The sequence below is a fragment of the Loxodonta africana genome, chromosome 2, assembly GCF_030014295.1.
Source record: "Loxodonta africana isolate mLoxAfr1 chromosome 2, mLoxAfr1.hap2, whole genome shotgun sequence".
In the NCBI taxonomy this organism is placed as follows: Eukaryota; Metazoa; Chordata; class Mammalia; order Proboscidea; family Elephantidae; genus Loxodonta; species Loxodonta africana.
The window spans coordinates 127,593,309-127,615,761 of NC_087343.1; the positions used below are offsets into that span (position 1 = coordinate 127,593,309).

Genomic DNA, 22,453 nt, shown 5'->3' on the forward strand with positions numbered 1-22,453 from the left:
ATAAAAGTGGAAATCAATAACAGAAAAATTAAGGAAAAGAAATCAAATACTTGGAAACTGAACAATACCCTGCTCAAAAAAGACTGGGTTATAGAAGACATTAAGGAGGGAATAAAGAAATTCATAGAATGCAACGAGAATGAAAATACTTCCTATCAAAACCTCTGGGACACAGCAAAAGTAGTGCTCAGAAGTCAATTTATATCGATAAATGCACACATACAGAAAGAAGAAAGAGCCAAAATCAGAGAACTGTCCCTACAACTTGAACAAATAGAAAGTGAGCAACAAAAGAATCCATCAGGCACCAGAAGAAAACAAATAATAAAAATTAGAGCTGAGCTAAATGAATTAGAGAACAGAAAAACAATTGAAAGAATTAACAAAGCCAAAAGCTGGTTCTTTGAAAAAATTAACAAAATTGATAAACCATTGGCCAGACTGACTAAAGAAATACAAAAAGGAAACAAATAACCCGAATAAGAAACGAGATGGGACACATCACAACAGACCCAACTGAAATTAAAAGAATAATATCAGATTATTATGAAAAATTGTACTCTAACAAATTTGCAAACCTAGAAGAAATGGATGATTTCCTGGAAAAACACTACCTACCTAAACTAACACAATCAGAAGTAGAACAACTAAATAGACCCATAACAAAAAAAGAGATTGAAACGGTAATCAAAAAACTCCCAACAAAAAAAAGCCCTGGCCCGGATGGCTTTACTGAAGAGTTCTACCAAACTTTCAAAGAGTTAACACCACTACTACTAAAGGTATTTCAAAGCATAGAAAATGACGGAATACTGCTTAACTCATTCTATGAAGCCACCATATCCCTGATACCAAAACCAGGTAAAGACATCACAAAAAAAGAAAATTACAGGCCTATATCCCTCATGAACATAGATGCAAAAACCCTCAACAAAATTCTAGCCAATAGAATTCAACAACATATTAAAAAAATAATTCACCACCACCAAGTGGGATTTATACCAGGTATGCAAGGCTGGTTTAATATTAGAAAAAACAGTAATGTAATCCACCATATAAATAAAACAAAAGACAAAAACCACATGATCTTATCAATTGATGCAGAAAAGGCATTTGACAAAGTCCAACACCCATTCATGATAAAAACTCTCAGCAAAATAGGAATTGAAGGAAAATTCCTCAACATAATAAAGGGCGTCTATACAAAGCCAACAGCCAACATCACTCTAAATGGAGAGAGCCTGAAAGCATTTCCCTTGAGAACGGGAACCAGACACGGATGCCCTTTATCACCGCTCTTATTCAACATTGTGCTAGAGGTCCTAGCCAGAGCAATTAGGCTAGACAAAGAAATAAAGGGCATCCGGATTGGCAAGGAGGAGGTAAAATTATCTCTATTTGCAGATGACATGATCTTATACACAGAAAACCCTAAGGAATCCTCCAGAAAACTACCGAAACTAATAGAAGAGTTTGGCAGAGTCTCAGGTTATGAGATAAACATACAAAAATCACTTGGATTCCTCTACATCTATAAAAAGAAAATCGAAGAGGAAATCACCAAATCAATACCATTCACGGTAGCCCCCAAGAAGATAAAATACTTAGGAATAAATCTTACCAAAGATGTAAAAGACCTATATAAAGAAAACTACAAAGTACTACTACAAAAAACTAAAAAGGACCTACTTAAATGGAAAAACATACCTTGCTCATGGATAGGAAGACTTTAACATAGTAAAAATGTCTATTCTACCAAAAGCCATCTATACATACAATGCACTTCCGATCCAAATTTCAATGTCATTTTTTAATGTGATGGAGAAACAAATCACCAACTTCATATGGAACGGAAAGAAGCCTCAGATAGGTAAAGCATTACTGAAAAAGAAGAAGAAATTGGGAGGCCTCACTCTACCTGATTTTAGAACCTATTATACAGCCACAGTAGTCAAAACAGCCTGGTACTGGTACAAAAACAGGCACATAGACCAATGGAACAGAATTGAGAACCCAGATATAAATCCACCCACATATGAGCAGCTGATATTTGACAAAGGACCAGTGTCAGTTAATTGGGGAAAAGATAGTCTTTTTAACAAACGGTGCTGGCATAACTGGATATCCATTTGCAAAAAAATGAAACAGGACCCATACCTCACACCACACACAAAAGCTAACTCCAAGTGGATCAAAGACCTAAACATAAAGACTAAACGATAAAGATCATGGAAGAAAAAACAGGGACAACGTTAGGAGCCCTAATACAAGGCATAAACAAAATACAAAACATTACCAAAAATGACGAAGAGAAACCAGGTAACTGGGAGCTCCTAAAAATCAAACACCTGAGGAGGGGGGCCAAGATGGCGGACTAGGTGGACGCTCCCGCAGATCCCTCTTGCAACAAAGACTCGGAAAAACAAGGGAATCGATCACATACATAACAATCTATGAACTCTGAACAACAAGCACAGACTTAGAGACGGAGGACGAACAAATACGGGCAGACAGCGACTGTTTTCAGAACTAGGAGCCAGCGCACCAGGCAGGTGACCTTCGGAGCTCGATCTGGGGCAGAGCCCAGGGGGGCAGACGGCACAGAAAGGGGGCCCACCCCTTCCCCCCCGAACCCATCCCGGGAGGAAGCCTAGCAGGTTGGCGCGGGCGGCGTAGGGGCGCAGCCGGAGGGAGAAACACCCGGGAGGCAGTGACTGATCTGAGAGGGGGGAGAACAGCGTCCCAGCTGGGGTGCCCTGCTGTCCGCCGGGAGTTAGGCGAGAAGCCGACGGGACGCGCGCGGGGGGGGGTCAGCTGTGTTTCCCTGGAGTGATCCCAGGGCGGGGCCCACGCGTTCGTGCGGGAGGACGCGCACCCAGTCCGCGCGTGTGGCACGGCACACCAGAGGGAGAAATCCCCGGAGGTGTCTGGTCTCAAAACAGGGAAAGCAGCATCCCAGACGGGGAGCCATTCCGCTGCGATCTGGGCACGCGCGCGCGCGCGGGCGGGGCATGAGCGCGGGGTCCATTTTTATTACCCTGAATTGACCCAGAGGGCGGGAACACCTGGTCGTGCGAGTGACGCCCTCCCAGTTTGCGCGAGAGGTGCAGCACACTGGAAGGAGAAGTCCCCGGGAGGAACTGATTGGTCCCAAAGCGCAGAAAGTAGCATCCCAGACAAAGTGCCGCCCTGCTGGGGCTTGGGCGCGCGCACGAGCGGGCCGTGAGCGCGGAGTCCATTTTTATTGCCCTGAATTGACCCAGGGGGCGGGCCCACCTGGCCGTGCGGAGGAACTGATTGGTCCCAAAGCGCAGAAAGTAGCATCCCAGACAGAGTGCCGCCCTGCTGGGGCTTGGGCGCGCGCGGGCGGGGCGTGAGCGCGGAGTCCATTTTTATCGCCCTGAATTGACCCAGGGGGCGGGCCCACCTGGCCGTGCGGAGGAACTGATTGGTCCCGAAGCGCAGCAAGTAGCGTCCCAGACGGGGTTCCGTCCTGCTGGGGCTTGGGCGCGCGCACGAGCGGGGCGTGAGCACGGAATCCATTTTTATTGCCCTGAATTGACCCAGGGGGCGGGCCCACCTGGCCGTGCAGGTGACGCCAACCCAGTTCGCGCGAGAGGTGTGGCGCTCCGGAAGGAGAAGTCCCGGGGAGGAAGTGACTGGTTCCCGAACAGGGAAAGCAGCGTCTCAACCCGGAAGTCATCCCGCTGGGATTTGGGCGCGTGCACAGGCGGGGCGTGACCGCGGGATCTAATTATAATCGCCTGAATAGACCCTGGGGGCGGGCCCACCCGTTCGTGCGGGAAACGCCCACCCAGTGCCCACGTGCGGTGCCGCGCACCGGAGGAAGTCCCCAGGAGGAAGGGACTGGTTTCCGAGCAAGGAAAGCAGTGTCCTAGCCAGGGACCCGTCCAGCCCGGATTTTGGCAAACGGGGGCGGAGCGTGAACGTGGTGTTCAGCTCTATATTCTGTGGTGCTACACTCCTAGCTCTCAGATCCCTCCCCCACCCTCCCCAGGCGACCCCATTAACATCCGAATACCCGGAGCCAGAGAGAGAATTCAGATAGGGATCTGACTGCATTTTTTTTTAGCTGACTACTTGGAAAATCTAGTTTCCCAGTGATGGCTCGGAGACAGCAGTCCATATCAAACCACATAAAGAAACAGACCATGACAGCTTCTCCAACCCCCCAAACAAAAGAATCAAAATCTTTCCCAAATGAAGATACAATCCTGGAATTATCAGATACAGAATATAAAAAACTAATTTACAAAATGCTTAAAGATATCACGAATGAAATTAGGATAAATGCAGAAAAAGCCAAGGAACACACTGATAAAACTGTTGAAGAACTCAAAAAGATTATTCAAGAACATAGTGGAAAAATTAACAAGTTGCAAGAATCCATAGAGAGACAGCATGTAGAAATCCAAAAGATTAACAATAAAATTACAGAATTTGACAACGCAATAGAAAGTCAGAGGAGCAGACTCGAGCAATTAGAATGTAGACTGGGACTTCTGGAGGACCAGGGAAACAACACCAACATAGCTGGAAAAAAATCAGATAAAAGAATTAAAAAAAATGAAGAAACCCTAAGAATCATGTGGGACTCTATCAAGAAGGATAACTTGCGAGTGATTGGAGTCCCAGAACAGGGAGGAGGGACAGAAAACACAGAGAAAATAGTTGAAGAACTCCTGACACAAAACTTCCCTGACATCATGAAAGAAGAAAGGATATCTATCCAAGATGCTCATCGAACCCCATTTAAGATTGATCCAAAAAGAAAAACACCAAGACATATCATCATCAAACTTGCCAAAACCAAAGACAAACAGAAAATTTTAAAAGCAGCCAGGGAGAAAAGAAAGGTTTCCTTCAAGGGAGAATCAATAAGAATAAGTTCAGACTACTCAGCAGAAACTATGCAGGCAAGAAGGGAATGGGATGACATATACAGAGCACTAAACGAGAAAAACTGCCAACCAAGGATCATATATCCAGCAAAACTCTCTCTGAAATATGAAGGAGAAATTAAGATATTTACAGATAAACACAAGTTTAGAGAATTTGCAAAAACTAAACCAAGACTGCAAGAAATGCTAAAGGAGATTGTTTGGCCTGATGACCAATAATATCAGGTACCAGCACAATACAAGGTCACAAAACAGAACGTCCTGATATCAACGCAACTCAAACAGAGAAAGCACAAAAACAAACAAATTAAGACTAATTCTAAAAAATAAATAAATAAACAAAATAATACACACAACAGGAAATCATGGAAATCAATAGCTAAACGATCAAAATAATCAAAAAGAGGGACTAAATATAGGAGGCATTGAACTGCCAGATGGAGAGTGATACAAGGCGAAATAGAAGGATACAAGTTAGGGTTTTACTTAGAAAAATAGGGGTAAATAAAAAGGTAACCACAAAAAGGAATATCAATTCCATAACTCAAGAAAAAAGCCAAGAAAAACGTAACGACTCAATAAACACAAAGTTAAACATTATGAAAATGAGGATCTCACAAGCTACTAAGAAAAACGTCTCAGCACAAAAAAGCATGTGGAAAAATGAAATGGCCAACAACACACATAAAAAGGCATCAAAATGACAGCACTAAAAACTTACTTATCTATAATTACGCTGAATGTAAATGGACTAAATGCACCAATAAAGAGACAGAGAGTCACGGACTGGATAAAAAAACACGATCCAACTATATGCTGCCTACAAGAGACACACCTTAGACTTAGAGACACAAACAAACTAAAACTCAAAGGATGGAAAAAAGTATATCAAGCAAACAATAAGCAAAAAAGAAGAGGAGTAGCAATATTAATTTCTGACAAAATAGACTTTAGACTTAAATCCGCCACAAAGGATAAAGAAGGACACTATATAATGATAAAAGGGACAATTGATCAGCAAGACATAACCATATTAAATATTTACGCACCTAATGACAGGGCTGCAAGATACATAAATCAAATTTTAACAGAATTGAAAAGTGAGATAGACACCTCCACATATATAGTAGGAGACTTCAACACACCACTTTCGGAGAAGGACAGGACATCCAGTAAGAAGCTCAATAGAGACACGGAAGACCTACTTACAACAATCAACCAACTTGACCTCATTGACTTATACAGAACTCTCCACCCAACTGCTGCAAAATATACTTTTTTTTCTAGCGCACATGGAACATTCTCTAGAATAGACCACATATTAGGGCATAAAACAAATCTTTGCAGAATCCAAAACATCGAAATATTACAAAGCATCTTCTCAGACCACAAGGCAATGAAGCTAGAAATCAATAACAGAAAAACTAGGGAAAAGAAATCAAATACTTGGAAAATGAACAATACCCTCCTGAAAAAAGACTGGGTTATAGAAGACATCAAGGAGGGAATAAGGAAATTCTTAGAAAGCAACGAGAATGAAAATACTTCCTATCAAAACCTCTGGGACACAGCAAAAGCAGTGCTCAGAGGCCAATTTATATCGATAAATGCACACATACAAAAAGAAGAAAGAGACAAAATCAGAGAACTGTCCCGACAACTTGAGCAAATAGAAAGTGAGCAACAAAAGAATCCATCAGGCACCCGAAGAAAACAAATAATAAAAATTAGAGCTGAACTAAATGAATTAGAGAACAGAAAAACAATTGAAAGAATTAACAAAGCCAAAAGCTGGTTCTTTGAAAAAATTAACAAAATTGATAAACCATTGGCTAGACTGACTAAAGAAAAACAGGAAAGGAAACAAATAACCCGAATAAGAAACGAGAAGGACCACATCACAACAGAACCAAATGAAATCAAAAGAATCATATCAGATTACTACATAAAATTGTACTCTAACAAATTTGAAAACCTAGAAGAAATGGATAAATTCTTGGAACAACACTACTTACCTAAACTAACACATACAGAAGTAGAACAACTAAATAGACCCATAACAAAAAAAGAGATTGAAATGGTAATCAAAAAACTCCCAACAAAAAAAAGTCCTGGCCCAGATGGCTTCACTGCAGAGTTCTACCAAACCTTCAGAGAAGACTTAACACCATTACTATTGAAGGTATTTCAAAGTATAGAAAAAGACGGAATACTACCCAACTCATTCTATGAAGCCACCATCTCCCTGATACCAAAACCAGGTAAAGACATTACAAAAAAAGAAAATTTTAGACCTATATCCCTCATGAACATAGATGCAAAAATCCTTAATAAAATTCTAGCCAATAGAATCCAACAACACATCAAAAAAATAATTCACCCTGATCAAGTGGGATTTATACCAGGTATGCAAGGCTGGTTTAATATCAGAAAAACCATTAATGTAATCCATCACATAAATAAAACAAAAGACAAAAACCACATGATCTTATCAATTGATGCAGAAAAGGCATTTGACAAAGTCCAACACCCATTTATGATAAAAACTCTCACCAAAATAGGAATTGAAGGAAAATTCCTCAACATAATAAAGGGCATATATGCAAAGCCAACGGCCAATATCACTCTAAATGGAGAGAACCTGAAAGCATTTCCCTTGAGAACGGGAACCAGACAAGGATGCCCTTTATCACCGCTCTTATTCAACATCGTACTTGAAGTCCTAGCCAGGGCAATTAGGCTAGACAAAGAAATAAAGGGTATTCAGATTGGTAAGGAGGAAGTAAAGCTATCACTATTTGCAGATGACATGATCGTATACATGGAAAACCCTAAGAAATCCTCCAGAAAACTACTGAAACTAATAGAAGAGTTTGGAAGAGTCTCAGGATATAAAATAAACATACAAAAATCACTTGGATTCCTCTACATCAACAAAAAGAACACCGAAGAGGAAATAACCAAATCAATGCCATTCACAGTAGCCCCCAAGAAGATAAAATACTTAGGAATAAATCTTACCAAGGAAGTAAAAGACCTATACAAAGAAAACTATAAAACTCTGCTACAAGAAATTCAAAAGGACACGCTTAAATGGAAAAACATACCCTGCTCATGGATAGGAAGACTCAACATAGTAAAAATGTCTGTTCTACCAAAAGCCATTTATACATACAACGCACTTCCAATCCAAATACCAATGTCATACTTTAAGGGAATAGAGAAACAAATCACTAATTTCATATGGAAAGGAAAGAATCCCCGGATAAGCAAAACATTACTGAAAAAGAAGAAGAAAGTGGGAGGCCTCACCCTACCTGATTTCAGAACCTATTATATAGCTACAGTAGTCAAAACAGCCTGGTACTGGTACAACAACAGGCACATAGACCAATGGAACAGAATTGAGAACCCAGATATAAATCCATCCACGTATGAGCAGCTGATATTTGACAAAGGACCAGTGTCAGTCAATTGGGGAAATAATAGTCTTTTTAACAAATGGTGCTGGCATACCTGGATATCCATTTGCAAAAGAATGAAACAGGACCCATACCTCACACCATGCACAAAAACTAACTCCAAGTGGATCAAAGACCTAAACATAAAGACTAAAACGATAAAAATCTTGGAAGAAAAAATAGGATCTACCCTAGGAGCCCTAATACAGGGCATAAACAGAATACAAAACATTACCAAAAATGATGAAGAGAAACCCGATAACTGGGAGCTCCTAAAAATCAAACACCTATGCTCATCTAAAGACTTCACCAAAAGAGTAAAAAGACCACCTACAGACTGGGAAAGAATATTCAGCTATGACATCTCAGACCAGCGCCTGATCTCTAAAATCTACATGATTCTGTCAAAACTCAACCACAAAAAGACAAACAACCCAATCAAGAAGTGGGCAAAGGATATGAACACACATTTCACTAAAGAAGATATTCAGGCAGCCAACAGATACATGAGAAAATGCTCTCGATCATTAGTCATTAGAGAAATGCAAATTAAAACTACGATGAGATTCCATCTGACACCAACTAGACTGGCATTAATTCAAAAATCACAAAATAATAAATGTTGGAGAGGCTGCGGAGAGACTGGAACTCTCATACACTGCTGGTGGGATTGTAAAATGGTACAACCACTGTGGAAATCCATCTGGCGTTATCTTAAACAGTTAGAAATAGAACTACCATACAAACCAGAAATCCCACTCCTCGGAATATACCCTAAAAATACAAGACCCTCCACACAAACAGATATATGCACACCCATGTTTATTGCAGCTCTGTTTACAATAGCAAAAAGCTGGAAGCAACCAAGATGTCCATCAACGGACGAGTGGGTAAATAAATTGTGGTATATTCACACAATGGAATACTACGCATCGATAAAGAACAGTGACGAATCTCTGAAACATTTCATAACATGGAGGAATCTGGAAGGCATTATGCTGAGCGAAATGAGTCAGTTGCAAAAGGACAAATATTGTATAAGACCACTATTATAAGATCTTGAGAAATAGAAAAAACGGAAAAGAACACATACTTTTGTGGTTACAAAGGGGGGAGGGAGGGAGGGAGGGAGGGAGAGGGCTTTTTATTGATCAATCTGTAGATGGGAACTGCTTTGGGTGAAGGGAAAGACAACACTCAAAACAAGGAAGGTCAGCCTAATTGGACAGGATTAAAAGTAAAGAGGTTTCCGAGATAAAATGAAAGCTTCAAAGGATAGCGAAGCAGGGGCTGGGGTCTGGGGAACTTGGTTTGAGAGGACTTCTAAATCAATGGGCAAAACAATTCTATTATGAAAACACTCTGCATCCCACTTTGAATTGTGGCACCTGGGGTCCTAAATGCCAACAAGCAGCCATCTAAAATACATTAATTGGTCTCAACCCACCGGGAGCAAAGGCAAAGGAAGAACACCAAGGTCACACGACAACTAAGAACCCAAGAGACAGAAAGGGCCACTTGAACCAGAGACCTACAATATCCTGAGACCAGAAGAACAAGTTGGTGCCCGGCCACAATCGATGTCTGCCCTGTCAGGGAGCACAAGAGACAACTCCTGAGGGAGCAGGAGACCAATGGGATACAGACCCCAAATTCTCATTAAAAGACCACACCTAATGGTATGATTGCGACTAGAGGAATCCCAGAGACAATGCTCCCCAGAACTTCTGATGGCACAGGACAGGAACCAACCCCGAAGACAAATCATCAGGCATGAAAAGGACTGGTCAGTGGGGGGGAGAGAGATACTGATGAAGAGCGAGCTAATTAAATCAGGTGGACACGGGAGAGTGTGTTGGCAACTCATGACTGGAGGGGGGATGGGAAGATAGAGAGAGATGGAAGAAGGTAAAATTGGCACGAAACGAGAGACTGTAAGGGCTGACTCAATAGGGGGAGAGCAAGTGGGAGAAGGGAGTAAGATGTATGTAAACCTACATGTGACAGACTGATTGGAATGGTAAATGTTCACTTGAAGCTTAATAAAAATTTAAAAAAAAAAAAAAAAAAAAAAAAAATCAAACACCTATGCTCATCTAAAGACTTCACCAAAAGAGTAAAAAGACCACCTACAGACTGCGAAAGAACTTTCAGCTATGACATCTCCGACCAGCGCCTGATCTCTAAAATCTATATGATTCTGTTAAAACTCAACCACAAAAAGACAAACAACCCAATCAAGAAGTGGGCAAAGGATATGAACACACACTTCACTAAAGAAGATATTCAGGCAGCTAACAGATACATGAGAAAATGCTCTCGATCATTAGCCATTAGAGAAATGCAAATTAAAACTACGATGAGATTCCATCTCACTCCAACAAGGCTGGCATTAATCCAAAAAACACAAAATAATGAATGCTGGAGAGGCTGCGGAGAGATTGGAACTCTTATACACTGCTGGTGGGAATGTAAAATGGTACAACCACTTTGGAAATCTATCTGGTGTTTTCTTAAAAAGTTAGAAATAGAACTACCATACAACCCAGAAATCCCACTCCTTGGAATATACCCTAGAGAAATAAGAGCCTTCACACGAACAGATATATGCACACCCATGTTTATTGCAGCTCTGTTTACAATAGCAAAAAGCTGGAAGCAACCAAGATGTCCATCAAGGGATGAATGGTTAAATAAATTGTGGTATATTCACACAATGGAATACTACGCATCGATAAAGAACAGTGACGAATCTGTGAAACATTTCATGACATGGAGGAACCTGGAAGACATTATGCTGAGTGAAATTAGTCAGAGGCAAAAGGACAAATATTGTATAAGACCACTATTATAAAAAAAAATCTTGAGAAATAGTATAAACTGAGAAGAACACATACTTTTGTGGTTACGAGCGGGGGAGAGAGGGAGGGTGGGAGAGGGTTATTTATTGATTAGTTAGTAGATAAGAACTACTTTAGGTGAAGGGAAGGACAATACTCAATACATGGAAGGTCAGCTCAACTGGACTGGACCAAAAGCAAAGAAGTTTCCGGGATAAACTGAATGCTTCAAAGGTCAGTGGAGCAAGGGCGGGGGTTTGGGGATGATGGCTTAGGGGGACTTCTAAGTCAATTGACAAAATAATTCTATTATGAAAACATTCTGCATCCCACTTTGAAATGTGGCGTCTGGGGTCTTAAATGCTAACAAGCGGCCATCTAAGATGCATCAATGCGTTTCAACCCATCTGGATCAAAGGAGAATGAAGAACACCAAGGTCACACGATAACTATGAGCCCGAGACAGAAACGGCCACGTGAACCAGAGACTTACATCAACCTGAGACCAGAAGAACTAGATGGTGCCTGGCCACAACCGATGACTGCCCCGACAGGGAGCACAACAGAGAACCCCTGAGGGTGCAGGAGATCAGTGGGATGCAGACCCCAAATTCTCATAAAAAGACCAGACTTAATGGTCTGACTGAGATTAGAGGAATCCCGGTGGTCATGGTCCCCAAACTTTCTGTTGGCACAGGACAGGAACCATTCCCAAAGACAACTCATCAGACATGGAAGGAACTGAAGAATGGGTAGGAGAGAGATGCTGATGAAGAGTGAGCTACTTGTATCAGGTGGACACTTGAGACTGCGTTGGCATCTCCTGTCTGGAGGGGAGATAGGAGGGTAGAGAGGGTTAGAAACTGGTAAAATTGTCATGAAAGGAGAGACTGGAAGGGCTGACTCATTAGGGGGAGAGTAAGTGGGAGTATGGAGTAAGGTGTATATAAACTTATATGTGACAGACTTGATTTGTAAACGTTCACTTAAAGCTCAATAAAAATTATTAAAAAAAAAAAGAAAATGTAGATTGAAAACAGACTAGGGTTTAGGATAGAATCTTGAAGAATTTCAGTGTTTAATGGTGAGATAGAAGAGACAAGTCAACAAGGTAGAAGACAAATAGGTCAGAGATACAATAGGAAAGCCAGGATGGTTCTGTGTCATGAAAACCTAGGCACATGAACTTTTCAAGGACCAAGGGGTGGTCAACCTTTTGAATGTATTTGAGAGGCCAATTAAGAAAAGGAGTAGAAACTATTCATTCATTAGGTTTAGTTTCCATGGGAGTCCTTAATGACCTTGATAAGATTTGTGCTGATGGAGTGACTAAATGGAATCCAGATTGAAGTGAATGGAAAGTAAAGAAAAGGAGGGCTAGAAAACAGACAGCTAGTTTGAGAAGAATGAAAGTGTATTAGCTGAAGGTGGCTTGAGGAAAGGCCGTATTTTTTTAATGATAGAGTCCTAGATGTGTTTAAAAATTGAATGTGTATGATCCAGCAGAGAGGAGATTAAATATATAAGAGAAAGTAGAGTCAATGAATGAGATGCCTCCAACGGGAAGATGGGGATGGCACCAGTGCACAGTTGAAGGGACTGGCCTTAGAAGTGGATAAAACTCTTCTGTCATAGTAGAAAGTGGATGGAATTTCTAAGATATAAGTAGGCTTATGTGTCTGATAGTGAGAAGATGAGGAAGTAATCATCAATGACCGCTCTTTTTTCCATTAAGTGGCAGAATAATCTGCCTGTATGTTCAGATGCTTACACGAAGAACCGGGTTTTGCCAGATGGGTGCACTGAATTTGAGGAGCAATGGAGTTTAGATTATTGGCGAGGGTGTAATTGAAACGATTAAAAAAAAAAATTCAAATCGACTACTAAGGGGAATAGAGAAAGGAGAGAGTAGAGGCATAAACGACCAATGAGCTCAAAGAACCCATTAGCACTTTTGGCTACTGCAGCACAAACCCACAGCCTACTGACCACAGGCAACTATTATCATTCTTACCGAGGCAACATGTTCTTTTCTTAAAAATCGTATTTTGAAATAATTATAGATTTATATAAAGTTGTAAAAATAGTATAGGGAGGTCCCTTGTACCCTTCATGCAGTTTCTTCCAATGTTTCCACCTTGATAATTGCAATACAATAGCAAACCTAAGAAAACTGACTTTAGTTTTATGTCATTTTCTCACATAAATAGATTTCTGTAAGCACCGCCACAATCAAGACACTGAACTATTCCATCAGCACAAAGATCTCCCTCTTGCTACCCCTTTATAATTGCACCCATTTTTTTCCCCACCACCTTGGAAACTCTGGTGGTGTAGTGGTTAAGAGCTATGGCTGCTAACCAAAAGGTCGGCAGTTCGAATCCATCAGGTCCTCCTTGGAAACTGTATAGAGCAGTTCTACTCTGTCCTGTAGGGTTGCTATGAGTTGGAATAGACTTAATGGCAATAGGTTTGGGTTTTTTTTGGTTTCCCTAACCCCTGGAAACCTCTGTTTTCCATCTCTATAATTTTATCATTTCAAGAATGCTTTATATATATATATATATAAAGAAAAAAAAATAGTATGTGAACTTTTGAGATTGGCTTTTCTCAATCAGCATAAAGTCCTTGAAATCCATCAAGCTGCAGCATAAACTAATAGTTTGTTTCTTGTTACTCCTGAGTAGTATTCCAAGGTTTGAATGTACTATGTTTGTTGAACCTCTGAGAGACATTTTGGTTGCTTCCATTTTTTGGCCACTAAAAATAAAAGTGCTATAAACATTCATGTACTGGTTTTTGCAGGAATGTACATTTTCATTTCTCTAAGATAAATGCTCAGGAGTGCAATAAAAGCTACAGGTGATAACCAAAAGGTTGGCAGTTCAAACCCACCAGCCACTCCTTGGAAACCCTATGGGGTTGTTCTACTCTGTCATGCAGGGTTGTTATGAGTTGGAATCCACTCAACGACAAGGGTTTTGTTCTGTTTTTTTTTTTTTTTGGTATGACAAGTATATGTTTAGTTGTCTAAGAAACCACCAAACTATTTTCCAGAGTGGCTCTACCATTTTACGCTCCCACCAGGAGGTGTGAAAGATTCAGTTTTTTCTGAGTCTTCCCAGTATTTGGTAATGTCTCTATTTTTTATTTTAGCTGTCCTAATAGGTGTGTGCCAATATCTCATTATAATTTTTTAAAATATATTTTTAGTCAGTTTTTGTAGTTGTTGAATCAATGAAAGTAGAACAAATAGAGTTCTGAAATATCTAGAAGATAATCAATAAAATAATATTTACTATTATTATAAAACACCTTGTAAAACTAGAAGCCTACTTAATTGGTGATCTGGTTGGCCATACCTTCATCCATGACAGCTTGCCACTGAAGTACAGGCTTTGGGTATGAAGTTCTAACACTAAAGGCCTGACATTGCCAGTCTCTGAATCCAGGCAAACCTGCAGGACAAGGTGGATTCTCACATATTCTGTATTGTTTTCTGGGACCATTACAATCCCTTGCTTCAGTACCTAGCCTAGAAAAGATAGTACAAATAGTCAATTTTATCTTTGCTTTTTATGTTAACTCTCCATTTTTAAAAAAATTAAAAACCGTTGTATTAATAATGTATAATCCTCTATATTAAAATCTACTTTTGAAAATATGAACATATTAAATAATTAGTAATAGTAAGGAATACATATGTTTAATATACGTGTATGTGTATGTGGATACACAAACATACGCACACACACAGATACACACATATTTTAACCCTTGATTAATTTACCTTCCAAAATACACAAGGACTAAAAGACAACTTGCCCTGAATTTGCTACAGAGGACTGAAGGACAGAGGCGGGGTGCAAATAGAAAGGCTCCAATTCCCAAAAAGAAGTTTGGTGCTTAGAATTATTAAGGAGATACCTCTAATGTTTTCATCAGTTCTAGGCTCTAATATTGCTTGTGAGGAACTTCGCCACAGTCCTCCACACAAATGGTGTTAAAGCATATAAGCTGAAACAACTTTCTTACAGGCTTGCCTAGGATCACCCTAGGAATGATGAGGTTGAGCAAACAGTTCTTATAATACATTCCTGCCTGTATATGTGCTATTCCTGATTTCGTTTTTCAACATTCTTAGCTTTTATATTCTATTAATGTAGTTCTCATCCCAACCCTCTTCCTGAAGTCCCATCATCTTCCTGCCTTCTCACAGTTTCTTTAAATGCTCACCTGATTTTCCTAATATGTCTCCCTGCTTATTTAAGTACATTTTACTTGATTTGCTCAGGAAATCATCCTTTTTAGCTTTTAACTCTTTATTCTTAGAAGGGCTGTCTTTATTTTCTTTTTAGGAGGAAGTTTTATATAAAGCAAATAATTTCAGGGATTTTTCTGCTTTCCAAAATGGAGTAGGGTTTGATGGACTTCTTTGGCTATCCAACATGGTTTATCAGTAACACCTTTGCGTTTCAAAATTGAAGAAAAAGTGCCCTCCCGCAAACCAGGAACTTTGCTTTTACCCAGGACATATGCGCTCGCGACTGCTGATCCCAGAACTGCAGGTTCGGCTACAGGGGCTCCACGTGCTCCACTCTCCAGCCAGATGTCCAGGTGCTGAGGTCCTGCTGGTACATTCTCCAGCCTTACACCACTATTCCAAAAGTTATGTCTTAGGTGAACAAATCAGGGTACGACTGAAAATCATTCATTGGCCTATATAGTCACTGGAAATGCAATTAAGTCAGGTCTACTAGATCTCAAAACATGTGGAATTGAAAAACACCAAAAACAAGTTGACACTTGCTTTTTATCATGGTAACATAATGGCCCAGTTCTCACAGTTCTCATGTCAGATCACACAGTCTTGTCATGAAAGCAGAGCATGAATATTTGTTACTATAAACCTGAGAATTCAGTCCTTTTGACTGAGATAGGGTGAAGGTGATGGGGAGGGAATTTGGGGTTGCGTAGGCAGAAAAGAGAATCCAACACATTCTAAAAAACAGACAGCAATTTAAAAGGAACAAACACAAAAAGCATAGCACACCAGTCATATGTAAGAATGGAAAATGAGAAATAAATGTCCTTCTATAATTAGGTTTAAGAAGACATCTTAGCAAATTCACCAATTTTGATTTGAAATGTCAGTAATTCAGGATATTTTCTTTCCTCGTAAGCATATTTAAACAAACAAAGATTGAATTTTAGCCCTTTCCTTTATGTTCTCGCTCCTGAACAAGTTCCCATTAAATTCAAGCATTAACATCATACCACGTTTTCCTTTAAAAAGCCAAGTTTGTTGGAAAGACTTGAACAATTAGACTTTTTGAAGTTCTGCTATTTCATTCCAATTATTCTGTAGTTTATTTGGTATCTATTAACTGGGAACGAAGGGCAAGGGGTGTGGTCATTCTCTTTTCATTGACTTTAAAAAAGGCAGTGAAAGAGACTGTTTCTGTAGTCACCAAGAAATGGTCAAGACTTAATACACAGGTTATTGTAATTTCTTCTTTTTTCTGGACAACAAGGTAGATAATGGTCACAGAAAACATCTCAAACATAAAAATTAACTGAAAAAAATCATGTTGAAAATAATAAGTAAAGATTGGAAACATTAAGATTAATGATTGCACAATGATGGGTTTGGCAAACTGATCCATTTAGCTCTATACAGTTTTCTATAGTTTATGGCAACATGATTTATAAGGGATTTTGGGAAAATTACAAAAATCTTTACTTCTCAGCTTTTCCATTTCTGATATGTGAAAGATAACATATTTACCTAAGAGCCTTTCTACAAGAGTTAAGCGAAGCACTAAGCACAAGGCACAGCACATACTAAACATCTGGTAAAGGTTAATAATAATAATACAAAATTATTATATGTATTATTGTATTCAGGTTATTTTGGAAACCCTGGTGGCGTAGTGGTTAAGTGTTACGGCTGTTAGCCAAGAGGTCGGCAGTTCGAATCCACCAGGTGCTCCTTGGAAACTCTATGGGGCAGTTCTACTCTGTCCTATAGAGTCGCAATGAGTTGGAATTGACTTGACGGCAGTGGGTTTGGTTTTTGGTTTTTTATTCAGGTTATTAATAAAATTTCAGGAATCTAATTAAAATTCTGTTAATTCTGATCTTTATTAATCTTTCTTTAGAATTTACTTTGAGAAGATATATTTTTAGAAGAAATAGTATATAGAACATTATGCTGCATAGTTTTGTTTGAGTCCAGTTAATGCTTTTATATGCAATAAAATAATTAATCCTTGTGGATTCTCTCTAATGCTGCCAACATTTAATTCAGCCTCTTTTAGATTCAAAAAGTTTTAAATCTAGGCTTAAAAAAAAAACAAAAACTTAACAACTTTGAGCATATCAATATGCCAATATTAATTCTTATTAAAGAGACTGGGGTTTTGTACAAAGATACAGTCTGACAGTTGGAAAAGTGGCAGGGGGGAATAGGCCAAGTCAAAACTTTAAAAATTACTTACTGGTTTTAATGACTTAACAATGTTATGTCACTTATTTAAAAAGAAAATTAATGTGAAAGCTGTCAAACTTCAATTGGTCTAATTGTTTTGGACTTCTTGCTGCTACTTTCCTGAGTGTCTATCATAGCTCCTTGCCCATTTAGCAGCAATCTGGCATTGAAAAGGTGGGCTGAAGTTCACAGCAGGCTAAAAATACGCCGGGAAGGAATGGGATCTAGACCTGCACAGCCTGGAAGCTACATCACATCTGGCAGATGAAAAGAAATGGAAACACATACACAAGCCAATCTGCATCTACAAATCCAGGGAAATTTAAAGCGAAGTATAGGATAATATTTGAAGTTTATCACCTTGCACATACCCGATCTCTGGATGAAACTAGGGGAGATGGGTTTTCGTGTTCTAGATGGTGCTATGCTCCAGTATTGAGGAAAATGTCAAATGTTTTCTTCAAATAATTATTAAATATTATTGACTTTCTATAGGAAATGATCCTAAGGATGCTTTTCATAAATTTTCTAGCAGCATGTCTTGTTTCATATAATATTTACATCTTTTAGTATCAAAAATGATATTGTGCATGGTTTACAAAACTCAAAATTTGTCATTTCTACTACGTCAGTCTGATTTGTGAAAATGCTAACAGATATATAATACAGATTGCTGCTGGAATAGTCTACGACAATGACTATATTTCTATTCTATTCTTCCAAATTTTTATGTGGCTATGTCTAGGAAGTTCATGAAAACACATGATTGAAAGAGGTTCATGAAGATGTCGGAAGAGCCTGGTTATTCTCTAATCAAGTCTCCTCACTAACACATATGGGAAGAGAGAAGTGGAAGAAGGAAGGCAAAAACTTCTTGACATATGTACATTTGTGACAGGATATTACAGTCCTCATTGTTTTTAATAATGAATCATAATGATTATTTCAATTTAGGAAAATAAGTGACTAAAAAATATTACATAGGCTCTGACAAAACAATCTAAAATTCTAGTAAATTGGTATTTAACTCCACTCCCACCCCCATTCCTAGCAAACACTGCAAGTAAAAAACATACATTTGTTGGTTTTTACTATCATTTATCAACTCTTTAATCTCTATTAAATATAATGTAAACACAGATGATAGTATTATGAAGAGAAAGGGGAAGAGAGAAAACAGATGGTTTTTAATTTGGCAAATTTATGTTTATAAATAGCATATAAATTACTACCTTCAAAATAATTTTGAGTCATACAATTCTGTAGGCACCTTCTCAGGCTTCATTATACACTGTCAGATGAACTATATTTATGCTGCTAAATTAATGTCACTAGCGTGTTATAAATTACAAAATCTCCAGCTTCGTTTCCTGGTTTGCAATCTACTGAGCTAGCAGTGTTTAGTGGGAGGTTGCAAGCATTCAAATATTTTAGCACGGCCATAGTCAGCGGCAGTGTTGGAAGCCGTTTGTATGATGGCTGCTACAACAGCTGGAACAGATGGCTATTTGAAGAAGCCCACATGGCCTGAGGAACTGAGAAGTTCATTAGTTATTTCAATATACAAGGCATAACGGAATCACTAAAAGAATATCATTAACACAATTATAGGGAAGTAAAACACTTTACATTTGATGACTTATTGCAGTTTTGATTGCTGAAACAGTGAGTTTATTCGAGAGGCCTCGAGTTTGCCAATCATTCTAATAAATATGAGAAGACAATAGAAAATATTCAGCATGCCAGATTATAAAAATGAAGACATTTTCTATTGCTAGAGAAGAAGTTAAGTAAGATGGATGGATGGTGTGATGCTTGAGAGATTACAGCTGAATATTTGGTTCTCTCTGTTTATTACGGTTTTCGTGTTTGAGGGGGAATGAAAATTATTGCTGGTGTAGAGTTTTATCATTCAAGCAATAAATTATTCAGTGTAATACATGAGCCTTGCCCTATACACACACTTGGTTATATTTTTGTTTATTATTTTTAAACAAGAAAGGAAAACAGGCCCAAATATTGACCCTCCATTTAAGCTTATAGAAAAATATTTGGCCTCGTCTGTAACCAACTGAGTGATATTTCACAGAAGTTCCCCTACAAGGAACCATTTTGTTATTGATAGTCGCTAGTGATAAAACTTTTCTGGTCTTTAAAATAGTTTTGGGAGGATTTAAACAAGTTGTACTTTTTTTAAGTTAAAGAAATTACAGACCTAATAAATGACTACATTCAAATAGTTCAGAAACTATGGAGAACACCTGAATTCATCCTCACCTCCCAATGCCTTACTCCATCCATCAATTCCAATTCCCTCCCAAGAGGTAACCATTAATTACAGCCTGCAGTTTATATTATTAAACCATTTACCAGGAGTTTACAAATACTTTATGTATGTGTGTGTGTGTATTCACATCTATACATAACTGCTTTTTTTCCCCTTATATCTTAAATGGCATCACAAAGTATGAATTTTTCTGACATGGCTACGCACTAACATCCATGCCTTGTAGATCTGGCCATGTAGTATCTACATATCTACCTCATTTTTTTAACAGATACACTGTAAGCATTCTCTAGTAGTGAATATTTGTGTTGTTTTTAATTTTATACCATTGCAAACTACATCCTTACATAAGCTGGTGTGTGTGCATGTGTGTGTTTATCTGCACACATGTATATTTCATTAGGAGTCCTGGTGGTGCAGTGGTTAAGAGCTCAGCTGCTAACCCAAAGGTCAGCAGTTCAAATCCACCAGCCGCTCCTTGGAAATCCTATGGGGCAGTTCTACTGTGTCCTATAGGGTTGCTGTGAGTTGGAACTGACTCAATGGCAATAGATTTGGTACGGGTTTTATATTTCATTAGGACAATTTTCTAGAAGTTGAATTGCTGGATTTTAGTTCATTTTTCAAATTGATTTTTTTTTTTTTAAATAGCACTCCACACATGTTTCCCAAATAATTCACACCAACTAATCTGAAGATGTTTAATGTTATTTCTTTTCAAACGTAATGAAAATTCATGTTCTTCATAGGCAAGGTTTCTTATCTCACACTGAATGACTAAAGTGATGATCCTTTCACATTCACTTCATAGAATAAAAATTAGAAAATTATGTGAACTATTGAGCTGTCTCTTGATTAAATTAGCCCCAATTACAAGTGCATATGGGATCTACCTGACTTTACATTCTTTGATAGTAAATTCATTTTTTGAAAGCAATTTTTTAATCTGAAAATGTATGCTAATAAATTCCTATAGCCTTACAAAACACATTAAATGACTCAGAAAACCAAATATTTACTAATCTCCAAAATGTCATTTGGAATATTTTATCGATGCTTAAATTGACAAGGAAAAGTTATTGATACTCAGTGTCTTTCCTGAGACATTATTTTATAACCAAAAGGATTCATCAGCTCTGAGTAGTTTTATTAATTATTCTATACTTATTAGGAAACACTGGTGGTGTAGTGGTTAAGTGCCACGGCTGCTAACCAAAAGGTCGGCAGTTCGAATCTGCCAGGCGCTCCTTGGAAACTATATGGGGCAGTTCTACTCTGTCCTATAGGGTCGCTATGAGTCGGAATCGACTTGACGGCAGCGGGTTTGGTTTTTTTTTTTTACACTTATTATGCTTTAAGTAGTAAAAGCTACATGAATTAACTTTGTTGTCAAAACCATACATATGTCTGACTCTCAACATTATAATCAACAACAACAATAGAAGCAACCACATTGGCATTAACAAAACAACAATTTGAAAAAAACATAAAAAGATCAAATTAAAAATAGGTAAAATGCTGAAATTTTTTTATATGTTGAGAATATTCCATCAGTGTTAAGACAAAAACATGTGTAACTAGCAGAGAAAACCCCCAAGGTAAACGCAAGCTTCTTGTTCCATTTACTATTATTATTCACTTCAGGAAAGACCAGTGACTTACCTTACCAGGATCACAATCAGTTCCATCCATCGGTGGATCTAGTTTGGTTCTGCATTCTTTCTCACCTTCTACCTTACACCACAACCCTGTGCAAATAACATGCTGAAACAAGAGCACGATAACTAGTAAGGGAGGGTATCACATTTTTGAGGTAAAGTCAGTAATTTTTGAGAAAGCCATTTGGACAGAACAACTGAGATTATCTGAAGAAAATATGCTTTGGGTACTTTTAACATTAAACTTATATTTAAAACAGTGTATGACATAGTGATGGAACAATGGCTATACACAAGAACAAAAAATCTGTTTAATAAAAGTAAATTCTTTAATTTCTTTAAATAAAACACATGTGGTTATGCAAGATTAGTTAGCTGCAACAGAATAAGATAAGCTAAATTAATTACTCATACCGTATGACCCAGACTGTAAGAACACGTGATTGTGTGTGTGGTGTGAATTTAGTTAACCAATTTCTGTAACTTGTTATCAATCATTTTTACCTCAGTATAAATGAGCTTTTTTTTTTTTTTTTAATAAACTTCTGCAAGTACAAGTTGAAGAAAATTAAAAAAAAAAAATACTGGGATAAAGCAGCAGAGAAAAAGTGACAAATAAAGAAGAGAACTTTGAGGAAACTCTAGTGGAAAAAGGGTCAGAAACCTAAGCCACGGGTATACTTGTAGCCAGTCCAGAGGCACAACGAAACGTTCTTAAAGACTTTTTATTTCCATTTGTTTTACAGACACAAGCATATCATTAACAATCTTCATGGAAATCTAGAATCCATGAGG

The 22,453-nt window shown here is 38.5% G+C and overlaps 1 protein-coding gene across 1 annotated transcript in view; it reads right to left on the reverse strand.

Moving 5' to 3' along the window:
- ADAMTS19 (ADAM metallopeptidase with thrombospondin type 1 motif 19) overlaps positions 1-22,453 on the reverse strand; it is a 326,216-nt gene that overhangs the window by 106,990 nt on the left and 196,773 nt on the right. The window contains exons 11-13 of the mRNA XM_064275572.1: positions 21,663-21,764; positions 15,750-15,880; positions 14,586-14,758 (exon numbers count right to left, since the gene is read on the reverse strand). Of these exons, the coding sequence (XP_064131642.1) occupies positions 14,586-14,758; positions 15,750-15,880; positions 21,663-21,764 (406 nt within the window). The remainder of the gene's footprint in view (positions 1-14,585; positions 14,759-15,749; positions 15,881-21,662; positions 21,765-22,453) is intronic.